This window comes from Rhododendron vialii, chromosome 3a (genome assembly GCF_030253575.1).
Source record: "Rhododendron vialii isolate Sample 1 chromosome 3a, ASM3025357v1".
Taxonomy (NCBI): domain Eukaryota; kingdom Viridiplantae; phylum Streptophyta; class Magnoliopsida; order Ericales; family Ericaceae; genus Rhododendron; species Rhododendron vialii.
In genome coordinates this window covers 4,197,334-4,211,255 of record NC_080559.1, presented here as the reverse complement: position 1 = coordinate 4,211,255, position 13,922 = coordinate 4,197,334, and the positions used below count along the sequence as shown (strand labels likewise).

The window sequence follows — 13,922 nt, the reverse complement described above, 5'->3', positions numbered from 1 at the left end:
TTGAGAGTATGGAGGTGCTTCAATCCATCCTATAAAACTCTTCTCTAGTTGAGAGGATGATCCGCTATTTTGAGAGAAGATTTTAATCTCTAAATGCATATAAATTTTACTCTATACACTTATATTTTACAAAATTAAATTATTAAATGGTCCCAACATTATCTTTGAAACAAGACACATGTTGGATTTATTATGAGAAAACATTTAATTTTGTTGGAAAAATGAAAAATTATTGAGTTTCGAACGAAATAGAGATGGAATTAGAGGTGTATGATTCATTTATAGGTGAATAGTAATATCCTCTAAAATTGCTTTTTAAAATAAAATAGGAGTATTTAAATTCTCTATTTGAGAGTATATGTACAAGGGGTAGGTGATGATTTATTTTTTTATTTTTATAATCTCAATATTCTCCGTTCGTTAGAGCATTTCAAGCCCTTGTCAATTTTTTTTTAGCCAAATGAGTTTTACACAAATCTTTACTCAAATCAAGGGAGAGTCAAACTTTTATTGAAATATTGTAAATCATGCTATTAATAAAGCTTTGATTCAAATTTGTGAGTAGATTTTGTCTATTGAAGTGCTTCCTAAAAATGAATCTTTTACTCACATTTGAATAATTGGAGTGAAAATTTGAGTAAATGCCGGAGATGCTCTTAGCTAAAAGGCAAATAACTGGTGGAGTGGAGTTGAGTGTTGCACGTGCTTGTAGAGGGGGTGCGTTGTGTGATTTCAGAGAGTAAACGGGCATGCAGAGTGGTTTGAACAGAACAGAGGGGGTGCGAGTGAAATTTACCCTAACAACTAGGGCGCCGCTATTCGCAGCTCTCTATTTACTCCCGTAGCCCTCTAAATTTCGGTAAATGATTGTTGAAAATCATAAATAACATTTCGGTAAATTGCTGTTGAAAACAAGATTATATTTCGGTAACTACATGTCGAAAATATGTTTAACTTTCGGTAAACAACTGCCGAACATGCATTTTCGGTAAACATCTGTTGAAAAAAATATTATATTTCGGTAATTGGACGCTGAAAATATATCTCAATTTCGGTAACTAACTGTCGAGTATAATTGAAAATTTTTAACGGGTTATGTGAGTAAATAGAGGGCTGCGAATAGCAGCGCCCAACAACTAACCCAAGGTCATCATCAACTCACAGCTATACCGCGTCCCTGCGTTCCAGCTCTCACTGATGTCCACCTTCCAACCAACTCTCTCTCTCCGTTAAAGCTTCGAAAAGTTCTCTCTCTCCTCCCGTTAGAGCATCTCCAACTCATGCTTTATTTTTTCATTTGAGAGTATGAAATTTTTTCAATCCATCCTCTAAAGCTTCCTCTATTTAAGAAGATGAAATTTTGATCCTTCATATTTAGAGAATGAAAGAAAATATAGAGGATTTTTTCTCAAATTGCTTTATGAATAAATAAAAAATTTGTAGTTAGAATAAATATGAATAATAATTTTCTCTAAAATCACTTTATAAATAAAATAAAATATTTTAATACTTTTAAATAAAATATTAAATTGGAGATGCTATTACAGCATCGAAAAGTTCTTATCAATCCCCACCAAGAGGGCCCCCCCTCGCTCTCTCTCTGTGGATGCAACACAAAATACTCAGAAAGCAAAACTCAAGGATATATATATATATATATATATATATATATAGAGAGAGAGAGAGAGAGAGAGAGAGAGAGAGAGAGAATCAGAGATAAAAAGGGCTTTCTAGAGAGAGAGAGAGAGAGAGAGAGAGAGAGATCAAATTTGGCCGTGCCTTACCTAATCCAAACTACAAAAAATGGGCTGCTCTGCTTCTCGTTCCCACACCCTCTCCACCCCACCCACCACCCAAGAACAACCCCCACAACTACCACCACCCTCCTCCTCAAATTTATCTTCACCTTCTCACTCCTCCTCCTGGTACTCTCTCTCTCCTACCCCAATCCCCCGCACTCTCTCTCTCCCCACCCCTCTCGTCCACCACCCCCCTCTCCGCAAGGGCGACTCCGCCCACCTCGTCTCTCTCACCTCCACCACCTACGGTTCTCTCCTCCTCGTCGACCCTTCTTACATCCCGATCTCTAATCCCAACAGCGACAAAACCCTAACCCTAGAAAAAAACCAAAACCCTAGAGAGAAAGAGATGATGGACCCCTCATCTCCCGACTCCGTCATCAACACTTGGGAGCTCATGGAAGGCCTCGACGAATTCGACTTCGAATTCGTTCACAAACCCGGTTCCTCGATCCTCCAAGATTCTCAATCCGTGGATGGTGTTGTTGGGTCTGTTAAGAATGGACCAGCGAACGCATTTGGATCGATAGGTTGTTTCGAAGTGGTGGAAGAGATTAGTAGTAACGATTCGAAGCCGTTGTGGAAGCATTTGTCGGAGGAGTCGTTGCTGGCGAAAATGGATGCCAATGTGGTTTCGAGTTACAGGCGGGCATTGACCACGAAGTCATTAGGGTTCAGGGATAGGAAGCCGGAACCGATTAGTAAGGTCTCTTTATCGTCTAGTCATCAATTGTGTTTAACGGGTACTGAAGATAGAGTTGTATTGTATTATACTAGTTTGCGCGGGATTCGTAGGACTTACGAAGATTGTTGCGATGTTAGGATGATTTTTAGGGGGTTTAGGGTGTGTGTCGACGAAAGGGATATATCGATGGACTCGGCGTATAGAAAGGAGTTGCAGAGTGTGTTGGGAGGGAAAGCAATGAGTTTACCGCGAGTTTTTATTGGAGGGAAGTATATTGGGGGTGTGGATGAGATTAAGCAACTTCATGAGTGTGGCGAATTGGGGAAGATTTTGGACGGTTTTCCGGTTAGGGATTTGGGTTATGCTTGTGAGAGCTGTGGGGATGTGAGGTTTATGCCGTGCCCCAATTGCAATGGCAGTAGGAAGGTGTTTGAGGAAGAGGAAGGGAAATTGAGGAGATGCACAGACTGTAATGAGAATGGATTGATTCGATGCCCCAGTTGCTGCTCTTGAAGAATGCTGTGCTTGTTGACCACACTTGCACATTCCATGAGAAATTTCATGGGAAACTTGTAGTAAGTGGTGAATCTCCTTGTTATTTTAGGATGTTGTTCTAAACTTATTTGATCTGTATATGATCTAGCTCTTGGTTATTCTTGTTCATTGTTTCTTTGAACGAACTTGGAAATAAGTAATATCGTTCGATCGTTCCAGATTAGTGTGGACAATGGTGAAGCTTTCACATGTTTGTTAGCTCTGTCTGTTTATTTGATTCTTCTGTTGGTGTATACTAACTCATTTTGTGTGATTGAGTTTTCTTTTTGATATCACTAGGCATCCAAATATATGTTTGGAGTGTAAATCCTATATTTGAGCATGGATGCATGAACAATCGAGACCTGGATGATGCCCATTGATGATTCTAAGAAGCATGCATATTGGTATCTGTCGTGAGAAATTTTATTAAAAAAATGAACACTACTAAAGGGTGTGTGTGCTTTATTGTAGTACGTTTGTTTGTAACTTATTAGATCTGTCTATATCATTCAGCGTTTGGTATTTTTTTTCTTCACCTCTGAACAGTCTGAACAAACTTTACTTTAGATCGGTAGATACGGTAGTTAAGAGGAATATATGGTTACGATAGAGGGTAGTACCAGGGAGAGGAGTAGACTAAAATTGACTTTAGAGTAGGTATTTCGAAAGGGTCTAGATTGTTGGATATCATGGAACATGATGCCCTTGACAGAGCTCAACGAAGAAAACGGATTCATGTAACTGACCCCAATAGATTGGATCTTAAGGCTCAGTTTGGTTTTGTTTGGATTAGTTGTCTTTGAACAAACTTGAAAAAAATGAAGTGTAGTTGACGTTGTTCCTGGTTAGTGTGGACGATGTGAAGCTTTTCCTTGGTTGTTTTCTGTATGGAATTTGTTTCTTCATTCCTTATCGGTGTGTGCAAGTTTGTTTCTCTGTGTTCTTAAGTTTGAATAAGATTGAGATGTGCAGTTGGTTTATGTGATTCTTTTGTCGAGGTACACTACTGTTATTGAGTTCGTTGAGACTTCAACCTCCGGTAAGCAGGTCTTTTCCTAAAGTAAGAGAAATTCCAGAACTTTTTGCTGCCAAAAATATCAGAAGTTGGAAACAAGAAGAGCCCATATCGGTTAAAGAGTGTTCCTATCACCTAAATTTGTAGTGCGCCTGAAAAATGTAGCTAATTGCCGGTAAAAACTCATTGCACATCCATTATCTTCAGATGTTTGACCACTCACCGGGGAAACTTACTTTGGTGTGTCCTGACAATGCAAGGCCTTTGGCCAGCAGTGGCTATGTTTCAGCTCCTTTTTTTCGCAGCATTTGCAATGCTTGTTGCGGTCAAATGATGAAATATGGGGGATATATGTTAGAATGAGATTTAGAATATGGTCTGAATCCTTATTCTGTTAACTCGTGGAAGTGAAACAACTAATATGACTTGGTTGCTTATGAAAACTTCACCTTGTGTATGTGCTCATCGCCGGAATTCAGACTTAGAATATGTTTGTGTTAGCAAATGATCAAAAATTGCCGTAGAGGAGTTATGTACTACATGGACAACATTTTGCACAACATGCCTATGTGGCAGTGCCATTGGCTACTAAATGAATTACTACTGTACTAGTTTTCAACTACTCATGAGATACTTCCACATATGCATGTGTTGTGTTTATATCTGTTTTCTCCAGTTAATTTTTTCTATATCTGTTAGAGGAGGTCTAGGACAAACAGATATGGAAAACATTTTCTCTTCATAAATGGGAGTGAAACTATTAACCAGTTCCTTTTTGGCTGTTCTGTTTACTTTACCTTTTTTTTTTTTTTATCAGCTTTACTTAGCCAAATTTGACTTGAATTGGAATAGTACATTTGAAGATCATATTTTTTAATCTCTTCTGTATTTAGAAGTGTTGATCACCCTGCCCCAATGCTGTTCACATGTTTGAAACATCAAACATCACTTTGTGCACTGTTTGGATTTCAATTGAGACTTCTGATATTTATCGGTGACATATCATATGATGCACAAAATAATTTCGAAAATTCTACGACGGCATATTGGTAGTTGGGCCAATGGAATTGCACTTGCTGTTTGGACACGTGAGTTCCATCTCAATTTTATTTGGATAATTTGAGTTGTCCATGTTCTCAATCTATATTAGTAATTTTTATTTGAATGTTGTCAAATTTTGAACAATGTTGGATCCCCTTTCCCTCTACCCGTTTTAATAAATTTTCATCGTTTGCCGATAAATTTTTTTTTTTTGTTGAACAATGTTCGATTAAAAGAGTTCGTTGTTTTGTATAAACGAACTACACACAACATGTACACATGGTACAGTCGTGGTGGCCAATAGCGGAGGAGTTGTATCTATCTTTATATGGGACTGTGTATGTGTTGTACACAAGGGCACAACACAATGTTGTGCAGCAATTGCGGATTTGTCCTGGGTTTGGACTTTGGAGATGAAATAAAAAGAAATGCTCTTTCTTAAACATTCTTTCAAACAAATCGAGCATTGTTAATTATAGGGTTCGTTCATTTGGGGGTCTCAAAACCTCTTTGGGGGTCTCAAAACCTCTGTCCATGATCTCTAATAAATTTTTTATGTTTATCTCTTTCTACTCCTTCCGTCCCTTTTTAAGTGTCCTGCTTCGTAACTTCAACTTATTAAAAAGACATCATCATTATACCTTTCACATCAACTTTTTCCTTCACTTTCCCAACTTACCCATAATCATTACACTTTTACTCATTTACTTTTCAAAAATGAATCTACTTTTAGGGGCAAAATAGACAATACATCAACTTTTACCCACTAACTTTACAAAATGGACACTTATTAAGGGACAGCCCAAAATGGAATACTGGACTCTAAAAAAGGGACGGAGGGAGTATTTATTACTCTTAAAAATTTTTCTCAAAATTCAAATCGAATAACTTGTGTATTAAAAAAGGTAGACCCTAAAATGAATTCGAAAAGGTAGACGATAAAATGAGTTCGGAAACATAGCGCAAAATAAATATGCTTCATCAGACCATTTTTAATTTTTTACGTGAATAATTCACTCATGGAGCTTAAGAAAGTGGCCCTTTTGTTTTGTGAATATAGAAAGTGACCTTTCAAATAAAGAAAAAAAGAAGCTTAACCTTCGACTTTGTAATGATTTATAACTAACCCAAACAGGCCTTGGAAAGCAGTTTCGGTACTGAAAAAATTGTTAAAAACTCTACAAATACAACTTTAAAATGCAATTTTAGCACAATTTTTTTTTGAAGTCATTCGATATATGCAAATCCAAGTGCATCTAACGATTTTGGACAGCTATGTATTCGGAGATGCGTTTTAATGTTGTGACTTGTGTGGATAGCATTTCTAAAAACTTGTGCCACTAAAAAAGTAAAAAACCTCGTGCTTCCCCCGTTCAACCCTGTTCCAAGTAAATAAACCCAGTGTCCTCTTCACTCTTTTCCCACTCACCCACAATTTCAGCTCTCCCAATTCGATTTCAATCCATCTAGAGAGAGATGGATCCCATGGAGGACGACACGGAGCAACAGCAGCCGCAGCAGCAGCAGCAGCAGAGGCAGCAAGACATGGATTTGAACGGGGAGCCCTACAGCCGGTGCCTGAGCAGCTACGTCGACGAAGGCAGCACCGAGAGCCACCGATACTACCTCTCCCGCAGAACCCTCCTTGAGATGCTCAGGGACCGGGGCTACTCCGTCCCAGCCGCCGAAATCGAAATGTCCCTCCAGGATTTCCGGTCCATTCACGGCCAAACCCCCGACATCGAGCGCCTCAGGATCTCCGCCTCTCGCCGGTCCGACTCCTTGGATAAGGTCCCACAAAAAAAAACTCGCAATCCCTAATGTTATACGTTCTGGGTTTTGTTGGAATCGAAAAGATAAGACCTTGATTCATGCACTGTTCTGTCTAGCGTTAATTTCTTGGGGTTTTTTTTTTGGTTACTAGTTCTAAAAAGATTGTCTGGTCACAAAATGGGAACTTAAAAATAATGCATTTTGTTGAAAAAATTCAAACTTTTTGCCTATTATGAGTTCTTCTAATTTATCAAAAAAAAAAAAGTTTGAACTTTTCTTGATAAAAATGTACAAGTTCTCGTCTTAAGGATCGGACAATCTTTATGGGAGGGACGGAGGGACTAATTTCTTGCGGCCTGACCCCAAGAAACGAATAATGGTCAATTGTGTGGGAAGCAAATCTACCAACCAACCGGACTAACCTTGGGGCTAAATTTTGGATACCTATTGTTATGTTTGAGTAGGAAAAAAGAGGAAATTGATGGATTGCTTTGAATGGGTATTTCTCTATTCAAACTGAAACAGGTGAAAAAGAAGAAATTTTTCCTATTGCTTCGGTTAATGCTGTGTTTGGGATGGCTTTTTTTTAGCCATTTTTGCTCGTTTGCTAAATATAGACCCGAACTTTTTTTGAACCATTTTTCTTCCTTTGATTTGAATGGGTTATCTCTTCTTCAAAATCGAATAGGTGAATAACTGTTCGGACTGACTTTTTTGGCCAGTTTTTTTGTTTTACTTTATACTTACTATAGCCCATAAAAATCCACTTGTTTGTCTTTCTATTTTAGTCATAATGCCACCTAAAATAAGCCAAAAAGTTTTTTTTTTTTGGTCTCAATGTTTTCTCACAAAGCAAAAAAAGACACTAAATTATCTCTAAAAGCTTAGTTTTAGCCCTTTTTGTGAAGAACCAGAAAGCAAAAGTCTTGAATTTTGTAGACATCCTGACACAGCCAATGTGGGGGTTTGATTTCTTGTGGGTTTTGGAGTCAATCGGAAAAATTTACCGTTCTCTTGGTCTTTGGTAGCTTGATATTAATAGTGTCTTGAAGATAGTTCTCCAACTTTTTACAATCGTTCTAACAACTAGAACTGAAGTTAATTTCTGAAATCCTTGCACAAAGATTCCCGTTCTTTAGTTTGGCCCTCTACTAATTCGAATCCTTGCTCGGCCCTTGTTTTTAGGTTTATTTTTCTAGGAATCGAAATATAGTTTGTTGAATTACGTCAACAGGAACACAGGTTCTCTTATCATGTATCCTGTTGCTTCTTCTTCTTTCTTTTTCTTTTTTTTTAACTTTATAGGCTGTTATAGGTATGAATTTTCTCAATTAAGGGATTCTGAGAGTAGATAAGTTTAATGAATCATTTTGTTATCTTGATTGCAGATCCTCGTGATTTTCTGTGGACCAGGTATCGTAAAAGTGAATGTCATTCGCATCATTGGAACTATGATAGGTAACAAAGACTCTTTGAGTCGGCTGATATTAGTAGTGCAAAATCGAGTAACAAACCAAGCTATGAAGGCTATGGATCTTTTTAGCTTCAAGGTGGAAGTTTTCCAAGTGAGTTTTAGGTCATTTGAGATTATGCTTTTTTGTCTGTCATTCTTTGTATTGTACATTGAGCTTTGGATGCGACCCAAGATCTTCTCATGCAAAACCAAGCAATCACATGCCTTGAGTCTAGTGGAAATCAGAGGGACCCCTCAATATTTTACAGGAAGAGTCCCAACAGGAATGGCCAAAATCTCTCTAAGCAGCTGAATTTGCTCTTCACTTACCCCAGAGAAGAAGATTTAACATTTATTAAGATTTGGCCTCAATCCAGAGAAATGATGCAAATCTTCAAGCATATTCCTAGCAGTCATAAACGTACCTTGATCAGCCCCACAGATGATAAAAAGAACATCTGCAAAAGCAAGTTGAGAAAGTTGGATAGCCTGACATTTAGGATGGAAACTGAAAGCAGATGTAGCAACTTTCTGATGAAAAATAGATGAGAAGGCTTCCATGACAATTAAGAACATGTAAGGGGATATGGGATCCCCTTGCCTCCATCCCCTCTAACCAGGAAAGAATCCCTCCAAACTACCATTGATAACTGAGTAGCTAGCAGTAGATACACATTGAGAGACCCAATGAATGAAGATAAAAGAAAAGCCCATGGCAGCCATTGTGTCAAAAAGGAACCTCCAATCAACTGAATCATAGGCCTTCATTAAATCAACCTTGATTGTGCAACTTGGAGGCCCAGAATCCCATATCCTCTAACAACTTCTTGCATCAGCAGGACATTATCAATAATAGATTGGCCCTTAATAAAGGCAAATTGGTTCTTGTCAATGAGACAGGTGAGCACCCCTTGAAGTCGATTGCCAGAATTTTAGTTATGCATTTATCGTGAATATTGCAGCAGGAGATGGGCCTATATTCCTTAATATTCACTGGCATGTTCACCTTAGGAATCAGAGAAATAGCTGTAGTATTCCAAGACTTTTGCATAAAACCTTTTGAGAAATACTGTACAGCTTGCACAAGCTCTAGGCCAATCACATCCCACTTTTGTTGATAGAAAGTAGATCCATAACCATCAGGTCCAGGAGCTTTGTCTCCATTGATTGAGAACAAAGCTCTCTTTACTTCCTCCCTTGTGACAGGTTGAACAAATATCTCCTTATCCACATCCTTCACCTTGGTTCTAATAGCACCAGACAGAACATGCATTGCATCCCATTCCAAAAGATGTCCCCAGCAAACCCTTGTAGTATCCCAAAATTTCAGCTCTAACTTCCTGAGGATACCCTGACTATCTTCCAAGTGTAGAGTAGTATGCTTAGTTCTCTGCGCACACATTCTATGATGAAAAAACTAAGTATTCTTTTCTCCCAAGGCTAACCATTTAATCCTGGATTTTTGTCTAAATAATGATTCTTCTGCCATACTAAGCTCCACAAATTTAGCTCCCAAGTCCTCCTCCAAATTACTCAACGCCACATCATGGGGGGAGAGAGGCACTGCACCTGAACCCTAGTCAACTGATCTCTAACATTTTGAACTCTAGTACTCATGCCAGAATAGTACTCTTTGTTGAAACCCCTAAGCACCAACTTCAATCTTTTCAATTTAGCACCAAAAGCAAACATGGGAGGATGATTTTTTAGTTGCCTTCCAGCAGTAATTTGGGGTTTGAGTGAAGGTTTTGTTAAGGAAGAATCTCCTTTGAAGGAGATTGAGTTATTTTGTCAATTTGGAGTAAACTATGATTAGTCTCTTGTGATTACGATAAAAAGACTCCATTAGCGGGAGTCATTCCTCATATTGGCTTATGGCAAAGGGTTAAGAAGTTGTGTTCAGTCCCTATCAAGTTTCTTAATAAAATTTTATTGTTGATCAAAAAAAAAAAAAAGTTGTGTTTAGGTGAAATACTATTGTGATTTTAGGTGAAATACTATTGTGATTTAGTTTGATTGCATGCCTTTAATGTCTTCACTTAATGTGTTTAGATTACCGAGTTGCTTGTTAACATCACAAAGCATGCGTTAAAGCCAAAGCACCGTGTATTGACTGATGAAGAGAAAAAGAAGCTCTTGAAGAAGTTTAGTTTGGAGGAAAAACAGGTCAGTTATTAATTATGTAATCGTTTTTCCATTACTCAAAGCTAAAAGTTGATTTCGGATTTGTAGGAAAGATATCTATAGTTTAGTTGTTTACAGCATAACATATTGTAGGTAATGTTATACTCTAATAAGTAGAATTCTCTTCTGGCACTGAAAAGATGATTATGTTTGTTTCCTATTTGTATCTTGATTCTTGACATGGTGGTCTCTATAGCGTTTACACGTTGCTTCTTAGAAGTAGGCAAGTTAGCTATTGCTTATTTTTAAATTGCTATTAGGAGTTCTCCAGTGAGATTAGACACGTACCTATGTACCTGTATAAAGGAGTGTAAATACTAATCACTAAAATCCTTGAGTGATGCTCAGTTGTAGCCTTGAGCAAATCCATTTATGCGTGAGTATACCTCTCTTAGTTTTTTCTTGGAGGGCGTGATTACTGTTGTATCTCCGAAAATGGAAACTTCTCACATGATTATAACTTGTCCATAAAGGCACCAAATACTTATCTGTAATGTATATATTTGATGCACCAAATACTTATCTGTAATGTATATATTTGATGCATTTCCCCACTTTCCACCTTCAACCAATGAGGCAATATAATACTAGTTAGTAGTTACTCTTAAGTATGTTAGTAGAAACAAACTGGAGAAGATGATCCATTAGCTGACCAAGTAATCGAGTCTCAGATAAGATTAGTCGTGTTCCGCCCTGAAAACGCTTGCTCCGTGCATTACTGAAACTTCTCATACTGACTTGATCAGATCTGATTACCCATGCACTAATTTTTGTTTTTATTTTTTTGCAGCTTCCTCGGATGTTGCAGAAAGATGCTATTTCACGATATTATGGACTGGAGAAGGGGCAAGTGGTTAAAGTCACTTACAGTGGCGACATCACGGAGTCCCACGTCACTTATCGCTGCGTTTGGTGATGCGTGTATCTTAAACGGATTATCCATTATCCGTGTGAAAATTGATGGACGGCTTGTTTATTTGTGCTGTGTGTAACCTTAAACCTATGGTAGGACTGTGAAAATGGTAGAACTTTACTACTCTACCAGCTATGTGTCTCCAATGTGTTTAACCGATGCTATGAAACTGCGGTTAAGCAGACAATGGTGTGTGCTCATCGTTTCTTCTCTTCTCTGGAAATCTCCTGGAGCTTTTAACCGGAGAGTATCAGCATCCAACTCATAAATGAGAAAATCGAACGGATGAAAACAAGCAAGCACAACCATCCCACCTCTTTCACACCAAATGACGCTATTTTGGAAGACGCCTCCTGATTATGCTTCTATCGTATGAGAAACTCTCCATCTCTTTCTTCGTTCAATCGTCTCATTAATGTGCTGGCACTTTCCTGTTAAATTCTTCGGAAGATGCCCGGAGTGAGTTTCTTATGGCTCTCTCCTACAATCTTTTTGAGTCATCCAACATGGTAAAACTCTCTCTCATAACTTGCTATATGAGTTGCTATTGGCAGTGGTAGCTTTTCCACGTAGTGCCCTTTTGTCATTGCATAAAGTTTACAAATAGTTCAGCTGATTATAGCAATGGATGGGAAAATAACATCTCAACCGTGGGAGATGCTCATAATCAAAGGACCACAAGAAGTTATACGATGTCGAATGATTCGAAAAGTTAACCGGTGAATAAATAAGAAGAGCAATTGGGGAATGCAGCAACAGGGAGCAAATGAAGCTTTTGCGGGAGAGTGTGTGGTCTATGCCTACTCAAGGGAAAATAAACAACTTTATTTGGAAAGCTCTCAGAAATTCCACATCGTCAAGGGACGAAACAGAAGGATCCTTCATGGTGTCCCCATTCCCCCTGCTGCTGGATCTCACAATGGCTCCACTAAAGAACACGGGGATAGAAATCCAGGGGAAGAAGATAGCTTCCGTGTGAACAGCTCTAGTTCGTCTATGGTGGTATCCGTGCTTGTTGACCCGAGGGAGGCCGGCGATGGTGAAGGTGATGGCGTGATGGGACCAAAGTGGCTCTCTAGGATTTTCGTCGTCGTTCTAATAGACAGTGTTCACATATTCGTGCATGCTTCCGTTGAAGGGTTCAGGTGCTCTCATTGAGTGTGACATCTCGAGGATCAGAAGGATGTGAAACGATGGACTTAAACAGTATCCATAACGGGATCCCGTTTTGTACTCCTACATAGATAAGGTTTCTGTAGTGCTTATATATAGAAGTAATTATATCCTTTCCTGCCCTGTGGGTTTCTGAAACTGCCTTTTAAATTAGACCACAAACAACTTGAAATAGTGTGCCGGTAAAAAGGCTGCTGATTTTGTCACTCATTTTTTTTGTTAACGTCACTCATCTGCAAGTGTATTTTTGCATCAAAAATACACTTGTAGGGGAGTGGCATTAACAAAAAATAGAGTGACAAAATCATTTCCCTAACAAAAAGGTATTCATCAAAGTGTAGTTGGTAAGTGGAGCGGAGAGGAGTGTAGTTAATGCCTCCCTTACATTCCTTCCATATACATGGACGGGGTTCGTTTCCCGTAAGTCCCTTAAGATAGAGTAGATTAGGATTACCGAATGACCAAAAAAAAAAAAAAAACCAAGTGCAATTGGTAGTCTCATGCACATAAAACAGTGTTCAATTATCTTAAGCATCCCTCCCCTCTCCAAGTCCCCTCTGATATAGTTAGTGATAAATTAAGTTTAATGAATGAAAAAAATTAGGGGTGAACAAATAATCCGTTAAACCGTGAATTCAGTCCAAACCAATCCAAACCGAATTATTTTGTTTGGTTTTTAAGTAGTGTGGTTTGGTCTTAGTTTTAAAAAATTCAAAACCGAGTTATATGGTTTGGTTTGTAGATTTACATTAACAGTTGCGGTTCCAAACCGATCCGGACCGTATATATACATTTATATACATTTTAATTTAATATAGATACACCAATAAACATAGGCTATGCCATAGTGAATTAACTTCCTAATTTAGTACCCACTTCACCGCTACATTCCTTTACTACGAATAGTAATTGCCTAAAATTTCTATAAGTTCACGAGTTTTGGTGATGGTTGATTTTGATGAGTTTTGGTGATTTCAATAGAATTTTAAGATTGAATAGTATAATTTTTGGTTTTTATCTATCTATGTCATTTTGAGTACTTTAAATCATGTATAAAATTGATATTTTAACTTCAAGCAAACCGTGGTTCAAAATTGAAACCGATCCGTATCTTAAAGGTCTGGATTAGTTAGGTTTTATGAATTTTATGGATTGATTTGGTTCTCAAAATTCATTGTCCATAGGTATTGGTTTGATTCTTGGTTTACTACAAAATCGAACCAATTCGGATCATGCTCACCTCTAAAAAACCGAAAAGTATTTTCATTTTGGACTTTTGAAAAGGGAAAATGATATTGGTACTCTAAAAATTGATGCAGGCACTCCAAAATTAGTATAATTTTAAATTC

At 38.0% G+C, this 13,922-nt stretch overlaps 2 protein-coding genes across 2 annotated transcripts; both read left to right on the top strand.

Moving 5' to 3' along the window:
• Positions 1–1,678: 1,678 nt before the first annotated feature.
• On the top strand, positions 1,679–3,237 carry LOC131318637 (uncharacterized protein At5g39865). The gene has a single exon (XM_058348544.1). The coding sequence runs from the start codon at positions 1,804–1,806 to the stop codon at positions 2,995–2,997; it is 1,194 nt and encodes a 397-aa protein (XP_058204527.1). The 5' UTR covers positions 1,679–1,803; the 3' UTR covers positions 2,998–3,237.
• A 3,053-nt stretch (positions 3,238–6,290) lies between these two features.
• On the top strand, positions 6,291–11,587 carry LOC131318632 (DNA-directed RNA polymerase V subunit 5A). Its single transcript, XM_058348543.1, has 4 exons — positions 6,291–6,868; positions 8,239–8,415; positions 10,356–10,469; positions 11,278–11,587. The coding sequence occupies exons 1-4, from the start codon at positions 6,554–6,556 to the stop codon at positions 11,401–11,403; spliced, it is 732 nt and encodes a 243-aa protein (XP_058204526.1). The 5' UTR covers positions 6,291–6,553; the 3' UTR covers positions 11,404–11,587.
• Positions 11,588–13,922: the final 2,335 nt, after the last annotated feature.